At 37.0% G+C, this 22,500-nt stretch overlaps 1 protein-coding gene across 1 annotated transcript in view; it reads left to right on the top strand.

The window, feature by feature from the left end:
* Nucleotides 1-22,500, top strand: part of LOC115224701 (adhesive plaque matrix protein-like) — a 418,840-nt gene that overhangs the window by 115,129 nt on the left and 281,211 nt on the right. The window contains exon 2 of the mRNA XM_029795558.2: nt 20,309-20,350. Coding sequence (XP_029651418.1) covers nt 20,309-20,350 — 42 coding nt within the window. The remainder of the gene's footprint in view (nt 1-20,308; nt 20,351-22,500) is intronic.

Here is a 22,500-nt window from a genome sequence, read left to right as displayed (position 1 = left end):
ACACATGCATTTTCACACACACACACACACACACACATCTGATTGCTCCATGCACATATACACATGTATACACTTATTAACACACAGAATATACATGTAACATTGCTTCATACATACACATGTATTTGTTTGCATACACACATGTATGCACCCAGGTAACAACATACCAAATCCACTCACAAGCTATAGTTGAAAACACTTGCCCAAGGTGCCACGCAGTGGGACTGAACTAGGAACCATGTGGTTGGGAAACAAACCTCTTACCCCACAAGCCATACCTTGAGTTCATTTTTGTTGTTTCTGCATTGTGTGTGTGTGTGTGTATCTATATCTATTATACATTTACACACACGAATATAATTAACCTTAATTATGGAAGTTGTTTATCTTCTTGTATTGTTGAAAGTGAATTAGTTTAGTTGGCCCTATCAAGATATATAAAGTAACCAGTTATTTTTTTTACAAATAAACAGCTGCTAGCACACACTGGATGTTTGCTTGCATAAGTACTTTAATATCTAAAGAGTACAGATATTAGATCTCCCATATAATCTAATGGTTAAGTGTAAGTTTCATGAAAAACTAGACCAGGGTAAAAGCAATGAAGCAATGCCATTCCATGTTTTTGTATTTTCTTTCTGTTGTTTTTTTCATATTTTGTTTTCACAGTCCCTCTTTGAGTCACTTTTCATTTTCAAAAATCGAGAGAGAGAGAGAGAGAGAGAGAGAAAGAGAGGAAGAGAGATGGTGATGATGATGAAAATCTGCTTTTCTATATAACCTTTGATATGTATGTGAACATAAGCATCATATCATTTTTTGCCTTTTGCAAAAACAAAACAAACATCTTAGCATACACATATACTTCAGTAGCTTGCTTTTTATGGTTTCTGTTGTAAAGATGTTAGATATTCAGGAAATTAATAACCATGCCAGTTAAGTTTAAGAGATTAAAAGCGTATCCCTTTATATAACTCTTAATAAAACGTCTTTAACAAATCCCTTTACTTTCTGTTTCACAAATTCACATGGAAGTCTTAGAAAAATCAACAAAACAATTACTCTCAGTTGTTTACAGAAAACCAGAAGTTCATATTGGAAAGAAGTATTTTACAAAGAGAAGAACATGTTATAAGCATTTCTGTTCTCTTTGCTATTGTAGATGAGTTAACTTTTAACCTTCAGATTGGCCCTTATTGAGAAGATATGATCATAGGTGTGGCTGTGTGGTAAGAAGTTTGATTCCCAGCCACATGGGTCCGGGTTCAGTCCTACTGTAATTTAGTATCTCTACTGTAATTTAGTATCTCTACTTAACATCATCATCATCATCATTTAACCCTTTAGTGTTTAAACTGGCCATATCAGGCCAAAATCGTCTTCCTGTTTTATGCTCATACCAGCCAGCTCTGACCTCTCACACCTACCCTACAAAGTCATTTTAAAAATAAACAGGGACATCATCAAAATCTCAGAGTTACAAGATGCTTTACAATTAATTTTAAACAATGTGATTAAACAGAGTAATCTGAATGCTAAAGGGTTAATGTCTGTTTTCCATGCTAGCATGGGTTGGATGGTTTGACTGAAAACTGGTAAGCTGGGGAGCTGCACCAGGTTCTGATCCGATTTAGCAAGGTTTCTATGGCTGGATGCCCTTCCTAATGCTAATCACCCTGAGGGTGCCACTAGTGCAGGTGCCATTGACCTGATACTAACATCAGCCATGACTACAATTTCACTTGGCTTTTGACAGGTCTACATAAGCCCAGTATATCACCAAAGGTCTCAGTCACCAGTCATTGCCTCCATGAGGCCCAATGCTTGAATGGTGCATTTTATGTGCCACTGGGTACCAGTCAGACAGCACTGGCATTGACCATGACTACAATTTCTCTTGGCTTGACAGGTCTTCACAAGCCCAGCATATCGCCCAGCGTTTGAAGGGTGTTTTTAATGGACCGGTTATGCGACACCGGCATTGGCCATGACTGATTTTGCCATGGCTTGATGGATCTTCTCAAGCACAGTACTCGTATATCGCCAAAGGTCTCAGTCACTTGTCATTACCTTCATGAGGCCTAGCATTCAGAGATCCACGCAGACTAATTGCATTGGTCTATGTTCAAGAACTTATGTTCTTGTGGTCAGGCTTAGAATATTTCAGAATATGTTCTTTAACCACAAGACTGCTTAAATCGAGCAAATTTATGATCAAAGACATCCCAGTCGTGATCATGACATCTTTTTGTGTATCTGGGGGTATATTAATCCAGCGTACTCTTCTGCTTGCAAGACAGCATAGTGTAATTTGAGGGAGGTTAAGCAACTACATAGAGCAGGGGTTCCCAAACAATTTTGGGTTGCTACCCTCTTGGCACTTGGGTCACGTTCTTAGTGCCCCCTCCACTCACCACCACAAATGTTGACCACTTTCTGCAGCAGATTCAAAACAACAGTATTTCACAAATGAAACTTTAACTAGATAACCCATTATATTACTCTTTACTCTTTTACTTGTTTCAGTTATTTGACTGTGGCCATGCTAGAGCACCGTCTTTAATCGAGCAAATCGACCCCAGGACTTATTCTTTGTAAGCCTAGTACTTATTCTATCAGTCTCTTTTGCCAAACTGCTAAGTTACAGGGAGATAAACATACCAGCATCGGTTGTCAAGCGATGTTGAGGGAACAAACACAGACACACAAACATATACACACACATACATGCATACATATATCTTTATATATATAAAACTGAGAATGTGTGTCTGTCTGTCTGTATGTTTCCCTAAAATTTGAGAACTACACAACCAATTTCATTCAAATTTTACACATGCCTTACTTAGGGTCCATGTAGTTTCATGGGCAAAAAATGTTCAACTTCTTGCCTAGAGCGAGCCCATAGCAATATCATATCTTCTCCACTATTTCAGTATTACGTGTTAAAAGTGAAACAAAAACATTTCTCTATTTTATGTCAGATACTTTCACTTTAACAATAAAAATAATAACAATTGAATTATATGTAGTAAGTAATAATTAAAATCAAACTAAAGTATAATATAATCGTAACATAAAAAAAAAAAATAGCAATTGGTATAAAATTGCATCAATGACTTGAACTTAAATAAGTGGTTTCACATGAATGAGAATAAATTAAAAATAAAATTAGCGTGCAGAAATGGAATAGTCCAGATGGATAATAAAAAATTAAATTAAAGAAAAGACTATTGTCTATAAAGTATACAATGTTGAGAAAAACACATGGAGGAAAGCACTTTTGAAAAGTGTCTTGGTGCGACTATGAAAGACATCTAATCAGAGGCGGTAAATTCGCCACAATAGCAGCAAGGTTCGAGTCAACGGAGCGTGCAAGGGAGTACTCGACTCGAACTTGCAAAGTGGAAATATTTTATTTTTACCTTTATATCTGGGATGTAGGACGTCCTGGAAAAAAATTAAAAATGCCCCCCCGCCTCAGAAGTAGAGGTAGGCTGGATTGTAGCCACACTTCTATACAAGAGGGAGGACAAGATCCAATTGATCAAAATTACAAGAGACGGGTTAACAATTCCAGTCTGTTATATATTTTGAGTATTGTTATCACTAGCGATATCAAGATATAACTTTGTATTTTGTATTTTATGTGTTCATGTATATACATAGATGTACATGTAATATGTACACATATATATATATATACACATATATACATGCACTAGCACTATGACCCGGCAACAACGGGTCTTTAATGCTAGTATATATATATATATATATATATATATATATATATATGTATACATATATATGACGGGCTTCTTTCAGTTTCCGTCTACCAAATCCACTCACAAAGCTTTGGTTGGCCCAAGGCTATAGTAGAAGACACTTGCCCAAGGTGCCATGCAGTGGGACTGAACCCGGAACCATGTGGTTGGTGAACAAGCTACTTACCATACAGCTACTCCCACGCCTATATCGTTGCTTTTACACCCATCGCTCCCATTGCATATTACTGTGCCTTTATTAGAAAAACACTGCACTCACTGAAAAAGAGAAAGAGGGAGAGGAAGAGAGAAAAAGAGAGAAATGTATAAACATTAAGAAAAATATATCTAATTCAGAGCTCAATTAATAACAGGTTATTAAACACCAATACATTATTACATTGCAGTAAATCCGGATGGAACTAACGTGGATCTATATACATAATTAGCTGAAACGAATGTCTAGACCAACACATATAGAATATAAGGCAGAAAAACCATTAATTTCACATATAGTTCATAATTTAATTGTGCGCAACAGCTGTTTAATTAGTTGTAAATATCATTATTTCTATAATTAGGTAACTAAGATACATAATTTAAAATAATTTAGAAGTGGTGTATGCTCAAATCATCAAAACATTGTTGTTAATCAGAATTGGTTACTGATTTAAATATGACAGAGATATCTGTATACATGTGTGTGTATTTGTCTGCATATAGGCACAGGAGTGGCTGTGTGGTAAGTAGCAAAGAAGACAAAACAAGCTACATGGATCATTCACAGCCAATTGCCTCTTCAGTCAGAGTCTGGAATGTCTATGTAGTTTCACCCAGTCCTCTCCGATACTACTTGAAAATGGTTGGGCAAAGGGCTTAAGCTAACAGCATTAAGCCCCTGGGTAAGGAAATGAATGTACGCGCAGGAGTGGCTGTGTGGTAAGTAGCTTGCTAACCAGCCACATGGTTCCGGGTTCAGTCCCACTGCGTGGCATCTGGGGCAAGTGTCTTCTGCTATAGCCCCGGGCCGACCAATGCCTTGTGAGTGGATTTGGTAGACGGAAACTGAAAGAAGCCTGTCATATATATGTATATATATATGTGTGTTTGTGTTTGTCCCCCTAGCATTGCTTGACAACCGATGCTGGTGTGTTTACATCGCCATTACTTAGCGGTTCGGCAAAAGAGACCGATAGAATAAGTACTGGGCTTACAAAGAATAAGTCCTGGGGTCGATTTGCTCAACTAAAGGTGGTGCTTCAGCATGGCCGCAGTCAAATGACTGAAACAAGTAAAAGAGTATACAAACACGAAGAAGTTTGTATCGGACGAACATAACATAAGAAATAGAATTATACATATACAATGGACAAAAAGCCTTTCGGCTATGCAATGATAGGAAAATAATTATACAATTACAACAAAAATATAACAAGACAATCAGGGTCTTTCGGCTATCAGACGAGTATAGCAAGCTAGCGCAAGGAAGAAGGAAATGGAAAAATCTTAACTGACTGGGTGGCAAGACAGAACAGAACGTATATATGCAGCAGGCTTCTTTCAATTTCTGTCTAGCAAATCCACTCACAAGGCTTTGGTCAGCTCAAGGCTATAGTAGAAGACACTTGCCCAAGGTGCCACACAGTGGGACTGCACCCGGAACTGTGTGGTTGGGAACCAATCTTCTTATCACACAGCCACATGTGCACCTTTTTTCATATATATATATTTATATGCAATTTAAAAATAGGATAAAATCTTTATAAGAATTTATCAAGTAGTTAGCGTGAAAAACCTCATAAGGGAACAATTTATTAATTATTCCCTTTAAATATATTTATTTATATTAAGGGCATTACTATACATAAATGCCTCACGCTAGGAGAGACTCTTAAAGTCAATACTACCATAATAAACTCATTGTCTCTCGCCTTCGGTACAATGTGTTTATTATGGTAGTTTCAACTTTAAGAGTCCCTCCTAGTGTAAGGCATTTATGTATAGTAATGCCCTTAATATAAATAAAAACAAAATATGTATATATATGTTATGTATATATCAATGAACATTTGCAAACTTCATACTTTCTTTGCTTGTTAAGTATATCTGATATCTAGCAACTCATCTATCTGTTTCATATTTGTCTTTGCTCTCTATTTCTTCCAATTCTTTCAGGCTTGTTGCTTTGCATTCATAGCTATATCTATGGATCTATGGTAGCATCCCACCACCAAGTCAACTTCTATCTTATACCAGCCATGGATCTGGTCTGTTGCTTGCAGAAAATTATCTCTTAGAAACTCCCACTTGTCCTCTGTGTTGTGAGTCTCTGTCTTCTGATCATTGACTAGTATTTCTTTGAATATGTCTGGTTAAGATGTCTCTCAGCTTCAATATATGTTCCTTCACCATATTGTCTTTATACAGAAGAGAGAGAGAGAGAGAGAGAGAGAGAGAGGAGAGAGAGAGAGAGAGAAGAGAGAGAGAGAGAGAGAGAGACTCATTTTATATGAACATTCTGTTTCTGTGGATAGTTTTGGAAATATTTGACAACACAGAGAAGAAAGCTCAGACGTTTGCAAACATCTCTTCCCATTACTCTTTAAAGATTTTATTATATATACAAATCATTCTTTCAGAGTCTTTTTCTCTTGAATTTTTTTCGTTTTTTTCTCCTAATTTTTCAGATATTATATATATATAGGCACAGGAATGGCTGTGTGGTAAGTAGCTTGTTTACCAACCACATGCTTCCGGGTTCAGTTCCACTGTGTGGCACCTTGGGCAAGTGTCTTCTACTATAGCCTCGGGCCGACCAAAGCCTTGTGAGTGGATTTGGTAGACGGAAACTGAAAGAAGCCCATCGTATATATGTATATATATATATATGTATGCATGTGTGTGTTTGTGTATCTGTGTTTGTCCCCCTAGCATCGCTTGACAACCGATGCTGGTGTGTTTATATCCCCATAACTAGCGGTTCGGCAAAAGAGACGGATAGAATAAGTACTGGGTTTACAGAAGAATAAGTCCTGGGGTCGAGTTGCTCGACTAAAGGCGGTGCTCCAGCATGGCCGCAGTCAAATGACTGAAACAAGTAAAAGAGATATATATATCTTCATTTAAAAGTGCCAAGGCCACAAACCAGACTTCCTCTTTATCATTTAAGTTTGTGAATGATGAATGTGATTGTAATTTTTCAAGACTCTATTTATGTGGAATTTCCAAAATGTAATGATAAATTCTCATGTTTTCCTTCAGAATTTCTTTTCTTTGTGACTTCCTTCTTTCTCTTTCTCTGTTCCTCTTTTGTCGTGTATTCAGTTATGCTGTATGTATATATGCATACAAACATCTGTATATGTCTCTGTGTGTATTTCTCTCTGTTTCTATATGTGTATGTAAAAATGAGAAATAAAGGATGTTTCTTTAGATGTGTTGAACATCACATGAATTTGATACAAGTCATTCCTTTTTGGAAAATGTATAAATTACTGGTGTAAGAGTCGATGTATATTTAGTTTGAAGGCAAGTTTTAATATAGAAAGATAAAAGAGATTATTGATGAAAGACTGTGTAATGCAGCACTGTTTGTACACACAGACACACAGACACACACACGCACACACATCCGTGCGCATGCGTGCACGCACATACACACACACACACACACACACACAGGTGTGTTTCTTCATATGTATGTTTTCCTCTGCATGTGAGGGTGTGTGTATGGGTATTTGAACACACACACATATATGTATGTGCATGTATATGCATAGGGTACAGTAAAATTTAAATGACTGTTAAAATGGAAAGAGTTTTGGACTACCCTGTGTGTGTGTGCACATACACATATACACACACATGCATACACACACAGATACATATGTGTGTGCACGCGCACACATACAAACACAAATATTTTGGTTGCATTTAATGATGCGTATATATGTATATATATATGAGAAAAACGCCCCCCCCTCCAATGGACGGTGCTGAGCTGTCAAACATTTAAACCAAATTTTCCCAAAACAACTTGTCTGACCGTCCATTAGGCCTCCCCCTTGAGAAACACTGATTCAACCTAAATTTGAGACACCAGCAAAAGAAGAAATAAAGATAGACCGTTTTCTATTTCAAAGAATGCTTCATCAATCGCATTCTCACCTGGAATCGATTTTTGTAATTTTTCAAGACTTATACATGCCCTGATACCGTCGGTATCTACATATCAAATTTGAGCGCAATCGGATGGAGGATGCCCGAGATCCTAGAAGGCACACAGACAGACAGACAGAATGTATTTTATATAATATATATATATATATATATAATATATATATATATATATATATATATATATATATATATATATATTATGTATATATGTATGTATGTAAGGACCTTTGTCTTGCAAGGTCACCTCCTTGGTGCTGGTGCTAAGTAAAAGGCACCCAGCCCACACTGTAAGGTGGTTGACATTAGGAAGGGCATCTAGCCATAAGAACCATGCCAAAGCAGGTAGTGGAGTTTAGTGTAGTCCTTTGGCTTGCAGGCAACTGTCAAACCATCCAACACATGCGACCATGGGAGATGAATGCTAAATGATGATGATGATGATGTCTATCTCTCTATCTGTCTGTCTGTCTGTCTACATACATATATCATCATCAGGCACAGGTGTGGTTGTGTTGTAAGTAGCTTGCTTCCCAATCACATGGTTCCAGGTTCAGTCCCCCTGTGTGGCACCTTGGACAAGTGTCTTCTATTATAGCCCTGGGCCAACCAAAGCCTTGTGAATGGATTTGGTAGATGTACACACACACACACACGCATGTGTGTGTGTTCATGTTTATGTTATCTCTGGTGATGGTGTGTTTACATCTCTGTAACTTAGTGGTTTGGTACTTGGCTACAAAAAAAAAGTTAGGGTTGATTTGTTCAACTAAAGCCCTTGAAGGCAGTGCCCCAGCATCGCCACAGTCAAATGACAAACACATGAAAGAGATAAAAGATATATATATATATATATATATATATACTGGCTTCCGTGCCGGTGGCACGTAAAAAGCACCATCCGATCATGGCCGTTGCCAACCTCGCCTGGCCTCCATGCTGGTGGCACGTAAAGAGCACCATCCGACCGTGGCTGTTTGCCAGCCTCGTCTGGCACCTGTGCCGGTGGCACGTAAAAAACACCCACTACACTCATGGAGTGGTTGGCGTTAGGAAGGGCATCCAGCCGTAGAAACATTGCCAGATCAGACTGGGCCTGGTGCAGCCTTCTGGCTTCCCAGACCCCAGTTGCACCGTCCAACCCATGCCAGCATGGAAAGCGGGCACTAAACGATGATGATGATGACGATAATGATATACATATATATATACATACATACATACGCACCTTACGCTCCTGTTACATTCATTCAGTTGCATGTTTTGAAGTAGTATGGACGAGTGGTATTTGTGTGTGTATGAGTATCCGTGAGCATAAGCATATGTACAAACACACTTCAGTAAGATTCATTCATTCATATATGCATGAGCCAATACAACTATTTTCATGCTAAATGGCGATGTGGCGGCTTATCTCTAAATTGACTTTGTGGGGTTTATAATCAATCACAACAGCTGTGCAATAAATAGTTTTGATCTGAGCTGAATAATGCCACAAGTATTCAATGAATACTATGAAAATTAGCAAAAAGTCTCAGGATAGTAAGTAGAAAAGACCTGAAGAGATCAAATTATTAGCTGGCTTATAAAAGACTTTCAGTCTTATGTATTCGCAGTGAATCAGTGATAAGACAGTTCCTCTCCACCCCCACCACGCCTACCCCCACTCCCTATATCACCTCTTCTTTTTTTCTGTTTTGATACTTATATTTTTCTTGCTCTTTGTTGTTCAGTTTTTTTTTGTCTTCATTCTTCTTTTTATTTTATTTCATTTTCATTATTTTTCTCTTTCTTTTCTGATTCCACCCCCGTCTTTCTTTTTTTACTCTCTCACCTTTTCTTTCTTTTTTTCTGTTTTGTTCCCCCTTTCTCTTTTCTTTCTACTCTATTTTTCTCTCTCACCATTTCTTTCTTTCTTTCCTTTTTTTTCTTCTGTTTTGTTTTTGCTCAATAAATTTTATGTATGAGAATTTCATATATTCATATTTTTAACCAATAATCCCTCTCACCAACAACACACCCTCCCCAGTGTCATACCTTCCTATCATTTTCATATCTTTCCATTCCAGCTTTTTATGTTCATTAGATTTTTGTTTCTATCTTATTTTCCATTTCATTTTGTTTTATTTATTTAATGTTATTCATTTATTCACACGCGGCTTACATCATCTTGAAGGATTCAATAGATTTGTGTTTTACTGATTGTCTGTCCTTGTATATTATCATCTCTTATGTTTGTGTATGTAACTGTCTTCTACCATAGCCTAGAGTTGACCAATACCATGTGTGTAAACTTTTTGGCGGCGAGCTGGCAGAAATGTTAACACGCCGGGCGAAATGCTTAGCGGTATTTCATCTGTCGTCATGTTCTGAGTTCAAATTCCGCCGAGGTCGACTTTGCCTTTCATCCTTTCGGGGTTGATAAATAAAGTACCAGTTTCACACTGGGGTCTATATAATCAACTTAATCCATTTGTCTGTCCTTGTTTGTCCCCTTTATGTTTAGCCCCTTGTGGGTAGTAAAGAAATATATACATGCGTGTAAACTTTTGTCGACTGAACCTGAGTGTGTATTAGCATGGGGTAAACAAACATTTGAGCAGAAATACTCTGTATTATTTAACCCTTTTCTTACCATATTTCTATTGATTTCAATTAATTTTGAAAATGATAAGGAGTTAATTAAAATATCTTGGTCTATTGAGGCTATGACGAAAGACTGGACTTCGAAGACCCGATAAATGCATTAAGATATCATTCTCTCTTCAAGCTAAAAACTTGGCCTGAGTTTTCAAGCCTAGCCAGGCTCATGGGCCCGGTTTCCCGGTTTCTGTGGCGTATGTGTTCCCCCCAGCTGGATGGGATGCCAGTCCATCACAGCGTTACTCAAGAAACAGGAAGAGAGAATGAGAGAAAGTTGTGGCGAAAGAGTACAACAGGGGTTAAACCCCCTCCCCTGCCAGAGACTCGTGGAGATTTTAGGTGTTTTTGCTCAATAAACACACACAATGCCCGGTCTGGGAATCGAAACCACGATTCTCCAACCGCGAGTCCGCTGCCCTAACCACTGGGCCATTGTGTCTCCACTCATTTAGAATAATTGCACTTAAAATGTTGCCATTCCATTTGACAGTCCATTTGCAAAGTATTGGCTGTAGTGCTTGTTATTTTGTGTTCAAAATGGCCAAATAACCCTTGTGTACTTTTAGCAGGGTTCACCTTTTCACAAATACTCAGGCCAAGTTTTTAGTTTGAAGAGAGAATGATATCTTAATGCATTTCTCCCTCTATTTCTTCCCTGAAATAGTGTCGCAATTTCTTTAGAGCAGAAGTGTCAACCATTTTTTTTATCTAGGGACCCCTTTGATTACTATTTTATCCTGGTGGACCCCCATAGCCATTTAATGTTTAAAAGCTTGTTTTATAGAACCATGATGACATTTTCAGACAACTGCTTATGATGTGGGTTATATCTTCGGTGTTAACTCCACAAAGTTTGCATCGGTTGTCACATTTTACTGCTTTTCCTGCATCTCTATCCCTTTTGTGCATCAGGTATTTGGTTGATATTTCTTGTTCCTAGATTGCAAATGCATACCCTTCAAAGTGGGGAGCTTTCTACTAACATATCCATGCATAGTCTTCTGCTCATATAGGCTCATCTGTTCATCTGATATGTTGCAGTAGAGCCGTGCAACTTCCTTGGGCATGTAGTCTAGATTATCAGACAAGGAATGTTACTCAAGGAGCTGCCGTCCATGTCTTATGATGTTATCAGCCTCATGTATGCAAACTTGGTCAAGGGATGCACTTCGACACTTGGTGGTTAAAAGATGTTGCCGAAGGAATATGATACCACATTCAAGGGCATTTATGTGTATGTGGTGTGTGTGTGTGTGTGGTGTGTGTGTGTGTGTGTGTGTGTGTGTGTGTGTGTGTGTGTATGTCTACCTTTCATACATATTCTGATGTATATATGTAAGTGAAATATCCTGTAGTTACAGCTTTCAGTGTAGAAGGCCAGTAGAATAAAATATTTACCACACTTGGAAAACAGGTAGGAGTTGATGACAAGAATATCCATCATAGAAAATCTGCCTCAACAAGTTTTTCCCTAACCCAGCATGGAAGATGGACATAAAACTGAATGACGAAAATAGCATATACATATCGCACATGCACACACATACACAAGCACATACAAACACACACACACACACACACACACACACACACACACACACAAACTGACATAGGCAACCACTGAAAATTCTCTATTTAAGTGTTCTTTTATTTGGTTCTTTATGCATGATTTTACATAAAGAATACACAATACAGACACATACACTCAGGAGGAAGGAAGAAGGAAGGATGGGAAGGAGGGAGGAAGGAAGGAATGGAAAAAGGTAGGTAGGTAGGTAGGAAGGTAGGTAGGTAGGTATGTTACTCTTCAAGATAAGACATGAATATATCAATGGAGAATGTAGATTAGATAGAAACACAGGACAAAAGACAAGATGACTACATTAACAGCTGTAACAGCCCTGAATGCAGACATTTAAACACCCTCTGAGAGATCATGTTTTATTGGTCAGCAACAAAACCAAGGTGTCTAAATATGTTACATGAGTTTAGTACTGAGTATCAAAGACCATGTTAGCTTTCTAGTTATAATCATTTAATATGTGAGAGGGAGAACAGTCAGATCTAGAGAATGAAAAAAACCCAAAAAAAACCTGAGTATTGACCCGTCATCGGCGTGTCCATGTGTATCATAAGCTGAAGATGGCGGGAAGGATGGCTTCCCTTTGCAAATACTGATAGGGCACAGAAAGTGTGTCTAAAGCTAGCTGGAGGAGGTATCCTCTTGGGGCTACAAACTACAGTAGCATCCACCCTTAGGGGTTAGCCATATTTAAATGGCAAATATACGTCACAAATAAAACCTGAATTTGCAAGCTAATGCAGGAGATTCTGTGGTCACTTGACCTGCTATAAATAGCAACCAAATCTAACTTCAAATCACCCAACCCCACCATCAGTACGGGCTTCAAATTAGCAGGATACTATAAATAAAGCTGACAAAGATATACTATGTCTGAAGAAAGGATGGAATGGTCTTATCCAGAAGACCTTTGATTATAAGGTCAGTTGGGGTCAGAGTTGATCTAGAGCTAAACAATGAAAGGATACGTTGGATAATCTAGAACTTGGTACACTATTCCTGAATAAAAGATAGGCTGATCATGGCTGGGTCATCTTTCATCAAAGGTCTGCTAGATTACAGATGATTTGGAGCTAAATTATCCTATCTACTATAGGCACAAGGCCTGAAATTTTGGGGGTAGGGGCTAGTCAATTACATTGATCCCAATGCATAACTGGTAGTTATTTCACCTGATGAAATAAGGATGAAAGGCAAAGTCAGCCTTGGAGGAATTTGAACTCAGAACAGAAGAAATGCTACAAAGCATTTTTGTTCAGCATGCTAACAACTCTGCCAGCTTCCCACTTTACAGATCTAGAGCTAAATAATAACTAAAAGGACATATTGCCTAATATATCTGAATATAAGTCAAGATGGCCATATCAGCAAAATCAGTGCTTCTCAAAGTGGATGGTACTCCTGGGGAGAGGGTGATAGAAAAAGCTTAGAGGAGTATTGGGAACTAAGTGGATGGTAGGTGGAGCAATAGATGCATTTTTTAATGTTTTCAGTTTTTGTCACCTATTTAAATAATAATTTTAAAAGTACTTTTTTTAATGTAATAGTGAGCAGAAACTTGCTACAAAGTGAGTGGACAGCAAGTGAAATCCTCAGAGGAAGAAGTCGCATCAAACAAGTACTTCAGCCAATTAGTTCCTGACACTCTAAGGGAACTGGCCCACTTAGGTAGTGACTCTTAGGTGTCCTCCTGATGTTATTTAAATATGACCTTTAGTGAAGCTTGATCTCAAGTGAGCTTGTTGCTTGGCCACACTGACCACTACATGAATTTGCGCTGTTTCAACCTGAGTTTCCTTTCTCCTATGTTTAGTGGCTTGCTGTATTCTTTTTCAGTTCCACCTATCCTCTTCTCAGCTGTCTCTGACAGGTGTTTCATTGTCCCCATCACGCCAAGTAAAATCGTAGTTATGGCAGATACAGGTGTCGTGCTGGTGGCACGTAAAGCCACCCATCACACTTTTGGAGTAGTTGGTGTTAGGAAGGCCATCCAGCGTAGAAACCATGCCAAATCAGATTGGAGTCTGGTGCAGCCCCTCAGCTTACCAGCCCTGGTCAAGCCACCCAACCCATGCTAGCATGGAGAATGGACATTAATAGTAAAGAAGAAAAATAGATTCTGAACTGACCTAGTAGCTGCCACATGGAGGACACTGTAGCAAACCACTATGTAGCAACTTCTGCTACATTTACTGTGCAATGGTACCCCTTCTTTCTTAGTTCTTTCACAAGGTCATCATACTTCCTCATCTTGAATTGGTATTGTTTCTGTGAGCTCAACCAAAAATGATTCAACAAAAGAAAAAATATCTAGTCCTTGTCCTGTCATACTGATGAAACTTGGATAGTTTTTGCCCCAGTCTGGACAGTATGCATATAGTTCTCATTCCCCTTCAAGTCTGAGTAGATTTTGTCCAACTTCATGATTGAGTGGCTGTGTGGTGAGTAGCTTGCTTACTAACCACATGGTTCCGGCTTCAGTCCCACTGCGTGGCATCTTGGGCAAGTGTCTTCTGCTATAGCCCCCGGCTGACCAATGCCTTGTGAATGGATTTGGTAGACTGAAAGAAGCCTGTTGTATATATGTATATATATATATATATATATGTGTGTATGTTTGTGTGTCTGTGTTTGTCCCCTTAGCATTGCTTGACAACCGATGCTGGTGTGTTAATGTCCCTGTCACTTAGCAGTTCGGCAAAAGAGACTGATAGAATAAATACTGGGCTTACAAAGAATAAGTCCTGGGGTCGATCTGCTTGACTAAAGGCGGTGCTCCAGCATGGCCACAGTCAAATGACTGAAACAAGTAAAAGAGAGAGAAAAGAGAGAAAGTAAGTATCTTTTTTGATCCAAACCACTTCTCCTTCCCTTCCATTACAAACATAAGGACCAAGTTCGTGGCTTCAGACTGCATCTGACTCCTGATTGAATGATTTAGCTCTTCTAGCACTCTGTTGTGTCTCCACTTTAAAATGTGAACAAGTAAACCAAACCAAGAACATACCACCTACGCCTTATAGTATTTGTTTATAGTAGCATGGTGCTATGTAAGTAGTCAGCCACATCAAACTAATACCCAGAACTATGTTAGCCTGGCCTGATATTACATGTACATTAACCCTTTAACATTTAAACTGGCCACATCCAGTTAAAATATTCTACCTGGGGAATGTTCAAACTGGCTTGATCTGGCCTCTTACACCTACCCTACAATGTCATTCTAAAGATAAAGAATTACATCATCAAAATCTTGAAGCTATGAGATAATTCATGATAAGCAATGTCAATTAGTAAGCATTACATATGACAGAGCAATTTGAATGCTAAATGGTTGAAAATGGCAGTGGGTGGATTGGGTTAAGTGGGGTGTCATTTAAACCATGTTACTTTAACCCTTTCGTTACTAACCCGACTGAAACTGGCTCTGTATCTGATTATAAATGTCTTGTTTTCATAAGTTTTGAATTAAAATCTTCCACCAAATCTTAGTCACAATTTATGATCCTAACACTAGCTTAATGATAACTAAGTTATTTTGCTAAATTCTTTGTTATATCTAAAATAATTGAAAGAAACACAGAGCATCTCAAAATAAATGCGGTAACGAAAGGGTTAAGAAAAGAGGGGATAATTAAAAAGAAAAAAAAATTGAAAAAACTCCTATGCTAGTTGGAAGCTAAGCTAGAGCTGAACATCAACAAGAATAAAGATGTTTTGTTAATTTGCAAAGTGCTGAACTGAAATAGTCTTCATTGAAAACTATGCATTTATCTCATGTTGCTACTGCTTCTGCTGCCAGGGTACATTATAAGCAACACCCTAGAGACTCCTCCCAGAGGTACAGGGAACAATCAATCAATATCCCAATCAATTACTGGCATACAGAGTCACTTTTGTTGTGAGACTAATATCAAAGAATGAACGGTTCTTCCGTTAGAATTTCAGATTCAAAACAAAGACCAAAATAAATAACAGAATCAATACCGATACATTTACTATACTTCAAGGAAATGAACTGACTTGTCAAAAAACAAAAAGGAAAGAAGTTTCCTTTTCCAATGATTATTTAAAATTCTGACAGATAACAGTTCATACACAAGGTTTTCAATTATATGTGAATTTATTTATTTGGTTCAAAACACACGCGTGCACACCCACACACATTTTAGGAAAGCTGGGAGTGAATGCGTTAAAAAAAGTTTCAGGTTTTCTTTTTTGAATTTTAATGAATAAAATATCCTTCATTTGTAATTACAGGCATGAAACTTCTACACATTTGCATTAACATGAAAATCTTTTAAGTTTTTTTTTTTTCCTTGTCTTTTATCAATTTTGAAGTAGCTTTTCTCTGATGTTTTCTGGGACAGCATGTCCACTTCCCAACTGTAGCTGTTTTTAAGTGTAACATTTCATAGTTCATCGATGCTCCTTACTTACACTGCATCTGAAGATAGCACATGAAATCAATTTTGGACTAAGATTTTACTAAATCACAGACATGGCACAGGCGTGGCTGTGTGGTAAGAAGCTTACTTCTCAACTACATGGTTTAAGGTTCATTCCCACTGTGTGGCACTTTGGGAGAGAGAGAGAGAGAGAGAGAGAGAGAGTATTTCTTTATTCACCATAAGGTTGAGAAAAAGAGGGAACAAAACAAACATTGGGGTCAGGGTATCGAATGAGACGAAATGTATGAATAAACAAACAATTAAAATATATACAATTAAATGAGAATGAGTAAATAACAAAAAATGAAGCTTGGTTTGACCCAAGCCTCATGAGTGAAACTGGGTAGAGAAAAGCTGCATGGAAGCCCATCAGATAGATCATAATTCAAATTTGTAGCATTGTCACACTGATTCTGGCTGAAAACTATGTTAATGGTACATATGAGGGTGTGCTGAAAAGTTCCTGGCTTTAGGTAAAGAAAAGACAGGAGGATCAGTTAATTATGATTTTATGCAACATTCCCCTCTCAGATTCACACACTTATTGCAGTGGTCCTTCTGTTTTTCTAAGCCCCGTAAAAGCACTTGACTCCAACCAGGCTTTCATGATACTCTTAAAGTCAGGAACTTTTCAGTATCCCCTAATATGTCTGTGAAACAACCCACCAGTTCTATGCTAATTCAATGAACAGGAAGTTCATTAGATCAAGATGCAGAATGATTACTGTTAAGTTAATTTTTGGGCTCAAAAAGCGAAAAGCAAGGCCATGTAGGGGGACATGGAGTTATGTACAGGGAGGGTGTTCATGCAAAGAGTTCAGGCCATTTCTGGTCAAGAGAGACTTTGAACCGAGCGGTCGTCGGCATCTTCACTATCTCATCCGGCAGCTTATTTCACAGATCCACAACCCGGACGGAGAAAGCCCCTCTCCTTCGATTGAGATGAAATCGTCGCAGATAGAGCTTTTTGGAGTGACACCGCAGCCGACGCTCTGGAGCAGGAGTGAAGAACAGCTCTTTCGAGAGGTTACACTTTCTGCTTATGATGTTGTGAGCGAGAATGAGATCACCACGGCATCATCATTGAAACTGACAGAGATCAATTTACTTTTGAACTTAATGAAAATGCAGTTATTCTACTTGTATCTTATCAAAGGGTTTTCACTTCTTAATTTGTAGAAATATAAGTAGTGCTTCATTTCTAAAGGGTTAACACTGATATAATATCTCTTAAACTGTCTGCCTTATTTATTCACAAACTAGCTGGATCATTAAAACAAGATAGTTTAACCCTTAGGAGACGATGGGGCCGATCTGTCGGCCAAAAAGACAAATGACAAAGAAGATTGTATTAGTTCATTCAATTTCCTACAGGAATATATTTAGTTTTATATATGAAAAGTAATTACTTTATTTTTTATTTTTTTTGTTTTCTGTTTTTCTTTTCTTTCTTTTTTTTTTTTGAAAAATAAGAGCATGTCCTCTGTAGGGCTTGGGAAAAGGGCTCCGTCTTCTTGGCACTGAAACTCCAAATGAGGCTCTGTCCCCAGTGGGTTAACTCTTCATTATTCAGATTACTCTGTCAAATGTAATGTTTATTGATTCACATTGTTTTAAACTAATCATGCATTACCTTGTGGCTTCTAGATTTTGATGATGTGATTGTTTATTTTTAGAATAACATTGTAGGTTAGGTATGAGAGGCCAGATCTTGCTGATTTGAACGTAGAACAGAGAGAATATTTTGGCTGGATATGGCCAGTTTAAATGCTAAAGGATTATCTCTTTTGATACAAGTCCATCTGAGAATACTTCTGGCTCTGTGACATGAAATTTCTCATTTCAGTGTTTTCATATTTGAATTAACAGCTTCTACCATAACTTTAAGTAAGAACCTTTTACTTCAGTTATGTTCCAAATGCTGGCTTTAATAACTAGAAACTCAGTTATTTTATTAAATCCTTAAAAGTTCTTTATTACTTTTAAAATCAATAATTAAAATACAGGGCAAGTGCATTTACGTAGAAATATGGTTGTTAAAAGGTTAAAAATTTACCCACAAAGAATAAAACAAAACAAAATATATGTGCCTGATTTAATGAACGTGTGCAATTTAGAAAAGAAGATTTATAACTTTTAGGACATTCATGTGGATTCTACAAAAGGAAACCAGTATTAAAAGAAAATAAATTCAAGGAAATTTCTGATTGTGTGCATTGGCATACAGTAAATGCAATTTGTTTGCTGGAAAGGTTCTTCCAGAAATGTCAGAACTCTTTTATTCCTAATTTATATTACTCTTTGCATTTTTTTCTTTTTCTATCTTTTTCTTTTTTTTTTTGTAAACAAGTGTTATGTTGAACAATATATTTTTTACCCTCTGGGAAAAATTTTTGAAGAGAAAGATTGTTAATTTTCCAAAGGGAACTTATTTCTGTGTCTGGTTGATTTATATAAAAGCAAATTAGCATTTTATCTTTATGACAGTTTTCTACCTTTTAATTTACCTGGCAGTTACTATGTTACCTTGTTCAAAACTGTTTTTATATGACCTGTAGTCATCCTATCTCTCACCCAACTCTCCCAAACACTGTGATTTCATGCATGCTATAAAATAATCTTAAAAACAAGTTAAACAACCCCTTGTTTCACCCTTGTTCATCAGTCAGCACTCATTTCAATGCTATATTTATCTCCTTGTTCTACTTTCAATCTTAGCAATTCTTGCATCACTGACTTCCTATAAAGCAGTGTGTTGGAAAATTTTCGCCATTTAATATCATTATTATGAGGCAGCAAACTTTCTGTATTATTAGATCATTAGAACATCAGAAGAAGTGTTTTGTGGATTTTTTTTCTTTTTGGTTCTTACGTTCTGAGTTTGAATCCTGCTGGGGTCAACTTTGCCTTTCATCCCTCTAGAGTCAGTAAAACATAGATAATAAAATATCAGTTAAGTACCGGGATTGGTCTTATCAGCTGACCCTCACTGCTTAAAATTGATGGCCTTGTACATAAATTAGAAATAATTGTTATTGGTAGAGCCAGTAGAGCACCAGGAAAAACTGTCTTGTGACACTTTTTTGTGGATCTTTATTGTTACACTTTCTGGGTTGATAAAATAAGTCAATTACTGGGTTAAATTTAATCAACTAATCTCTCCCTCAAAGCTTCAGGTCCTGTGCCTGTGTTAGAAATGATTATAATTAAAACTGGAGAAATAGCAGAAGAGTATTGGAAAAAATATTTGATGGTATTTGTTCCAGCTCTGTTTTGACTTCCTGATAGATTGCTAGCTACTACACATTCTTTATTTTCTCTCCTCGTTTCTTTTTGCGTTCCTTTCTGTGGCTCGAAATGTTAAAGACTTACTCACTTCCCGAGCATCATACTAATACATCTGTTTGTTTCAAAATGCTAAAGACTTTTACACTTCCCAAGCATTAAAATAATACATCTGTTTGTTGTCTACAGCACCTGTCTTTGTCTTTTGTTTTTTTCATGAATTCTCCCTATATAAATATAAATATAAATATATATATATATATATAGATATATATATATATATATATACTCACATGCATACTTGTTTGTGTGTGTGCATACCCACTATTATATATCCCCCACACATACATATATGTAAATATGTAAATATGTATATATATATATATTCTTTTTCTATTTCACAGTCACTTCTTACACTGGAATTGCAAGCCAAGATTATACATCAGGTTAGTTTTGATTTCTTTTTCCTTCTTTTCCAATTTATATAATGTAAAATTTCTTGCATATTTTGTTTCTATAAATCTTTCCCAAAGCTTCCTCTTCTTGACTTGTTTAGTTTTGATTTTATTAATCAAAATACTAATAAAATAAGAAAACAATACCTATATATAGTGTAAAAAAGTGAAGTAAAAAAAAAAGATATACACCAAGCAAAGAGTACTCAATGCTTTTGAAAATTATTGGATACTTTCTTCTAAAAGAAGAAATAATTATATTCTTGATTGTATTTTAATTCCTGATGTTACTTTCCAAATGGAATGGATAATTGATTAACAGACAAAACCAAGAAATGTATAATCTAAGGAATGACTTCAACAATTTTGTGTGCATGTGTGTGCGTGCTTGCACATATGTGTGCGCACGCATGTGTGTGTGTGTGTGTGTGCACAAGAGTTCTTTATTTCTTTCCTCTTATCATTCATTCAGACTTTATTTTAGAACAGTTGTTCTCAACTGGGGTCCACTTGATATTTTTCGGGGTTCACACAAGCAAAATAATAAATTTGGGAGGATCCACAGTAGTATTTTAAGGGTCTGTGAAAAATTTTTGTTTCAGATGTACGTATTGCAAGAAACGACTAGGTTTTTTTTTTTAACGTTAAACATAGTTGAACCTGTGCAAGTTAACATGTGAAAAACAAAATAGGGATTTTGAAGAAGTTTCTATAAAACTAATTTTTAAGCATCAAATGGTTATGGAGGTCCACTAGAATAGAATAGTAATCAAAGGGATCCATAGGTAAAAAGTGGTTGGGAGCCACTGTTTTAAATAAAATAATAATAATAATAATGAAATTATTGTATACAGTGCTCAGGTGCACCACAACTTGTCAAACAGTGCGTATAAAGTATATGCAGTAATGTAAAAATGTCTGGAAAGCGAACAGTGTATGAGTCAGATACATGCTTGCGTGTGTCTGGAGGGGAGAAAATCAGGTGTAGTGTTGGCGAATCTCAGGAAGCATGGAAGTTTTGAAGGATGCAGTGCTCCGACAACTAACAACTGATGCCGGCAGTCTGTTCCATGCTTCAGCAACTCTTAGCGTGAAAAAATGTTTCTGCTGTTTTCTGACTTTGTAAACATGTCCACGGGTGTTAGACAGGTAGAGTTTGAAAAGGTGCTCAGAGTTATTGTTTGTAAGATGGTTAATAATTTTATGGGTGTCTGGGTGTAGAATATTTAGAATATTTTAACTCTGTTACTATTTGGTATGAGAAGACTGACTATGTTTATGGGTGTATGTTTATGTGTGTTTATGGGTGTCTGGGTGTAAAATATTTAGAATATTTTAACTCTGTTACTATTTGGTATGAGAAGACTGACTATGTTTTTGGAGAAATTCTTTGGTCATTGACAATAACTAAATGACTGGTCACTTCCAGAGAACGTCTGGTCTGGGATTTAAGGGTAATGTCTAGAAATTCCTGGTCTGGCAGTGCTAATTCAATGGGGCAATGGTGAATTGCCAGTTTGAGATGTGGGTAAAGTAACATAATGATTCTACATAAAACTACTCAGCACCTGAGCTTTGCTAGTTCTTGGTGGACCAGATCTTATCTTATGCTGGATGTCTTCTTTCCCAATAAGGGACTTTTTATTTTATTCATTTTGATTTTATTGTTACCTGTTGTTGTTACTTTTGTTTTTTACTAGCTTTTATGTAAGCCCTTAAATTTTGTATCTTTGTATCCTGTTTTTTTTTTCTTTCTTTTTATATTGCCTCCTCTACTACTTTTGATCCCACCAAGGTCAGCTTTGCTTTGCACCCTCTGGGATCTGTAAAATATAATAACATTTTAGTCCTGGAGTCAGTGGTATCGACCAACATCTACACTCGAAATTGCTGGTCTTGTGTCTAAATTAGAAACCAAAGACATTTGGCAGAATCATTAGAGCATTGGGTAAAAAAATGCCTTGTAGAATTTATTTTATGTTCTTCTTGCTGTTGCTTCATGCTCTTGCTTGATGAGGATGGGTAAAAGAAAAGACAGGAGGATCAGTTAATTATAATTTAATTTTATTCTTGGTGATCCATCTGAACATTGATCACTGACACTTTCGGCCGATCTGTCCAGGTTAGGCGTCCCTACACTC

The sequence above is a fragment of the Octopus sinensis genome, linkage group LG26, assembly GCF_006345805.1.
Source record: "Octopus sinensis linkage group LG26, ASM634580v1, whole genome shotgun sequence".
Lineage (NCBI taxonomy): Eukaryota > Metazoa > Mollusca > Cephalopoda > Octopoda > Octopodidae > Octopus > Octopus sinensis.
This window is presented reverse-complemented; position numbering and strand designations above follow the sequence as displayed.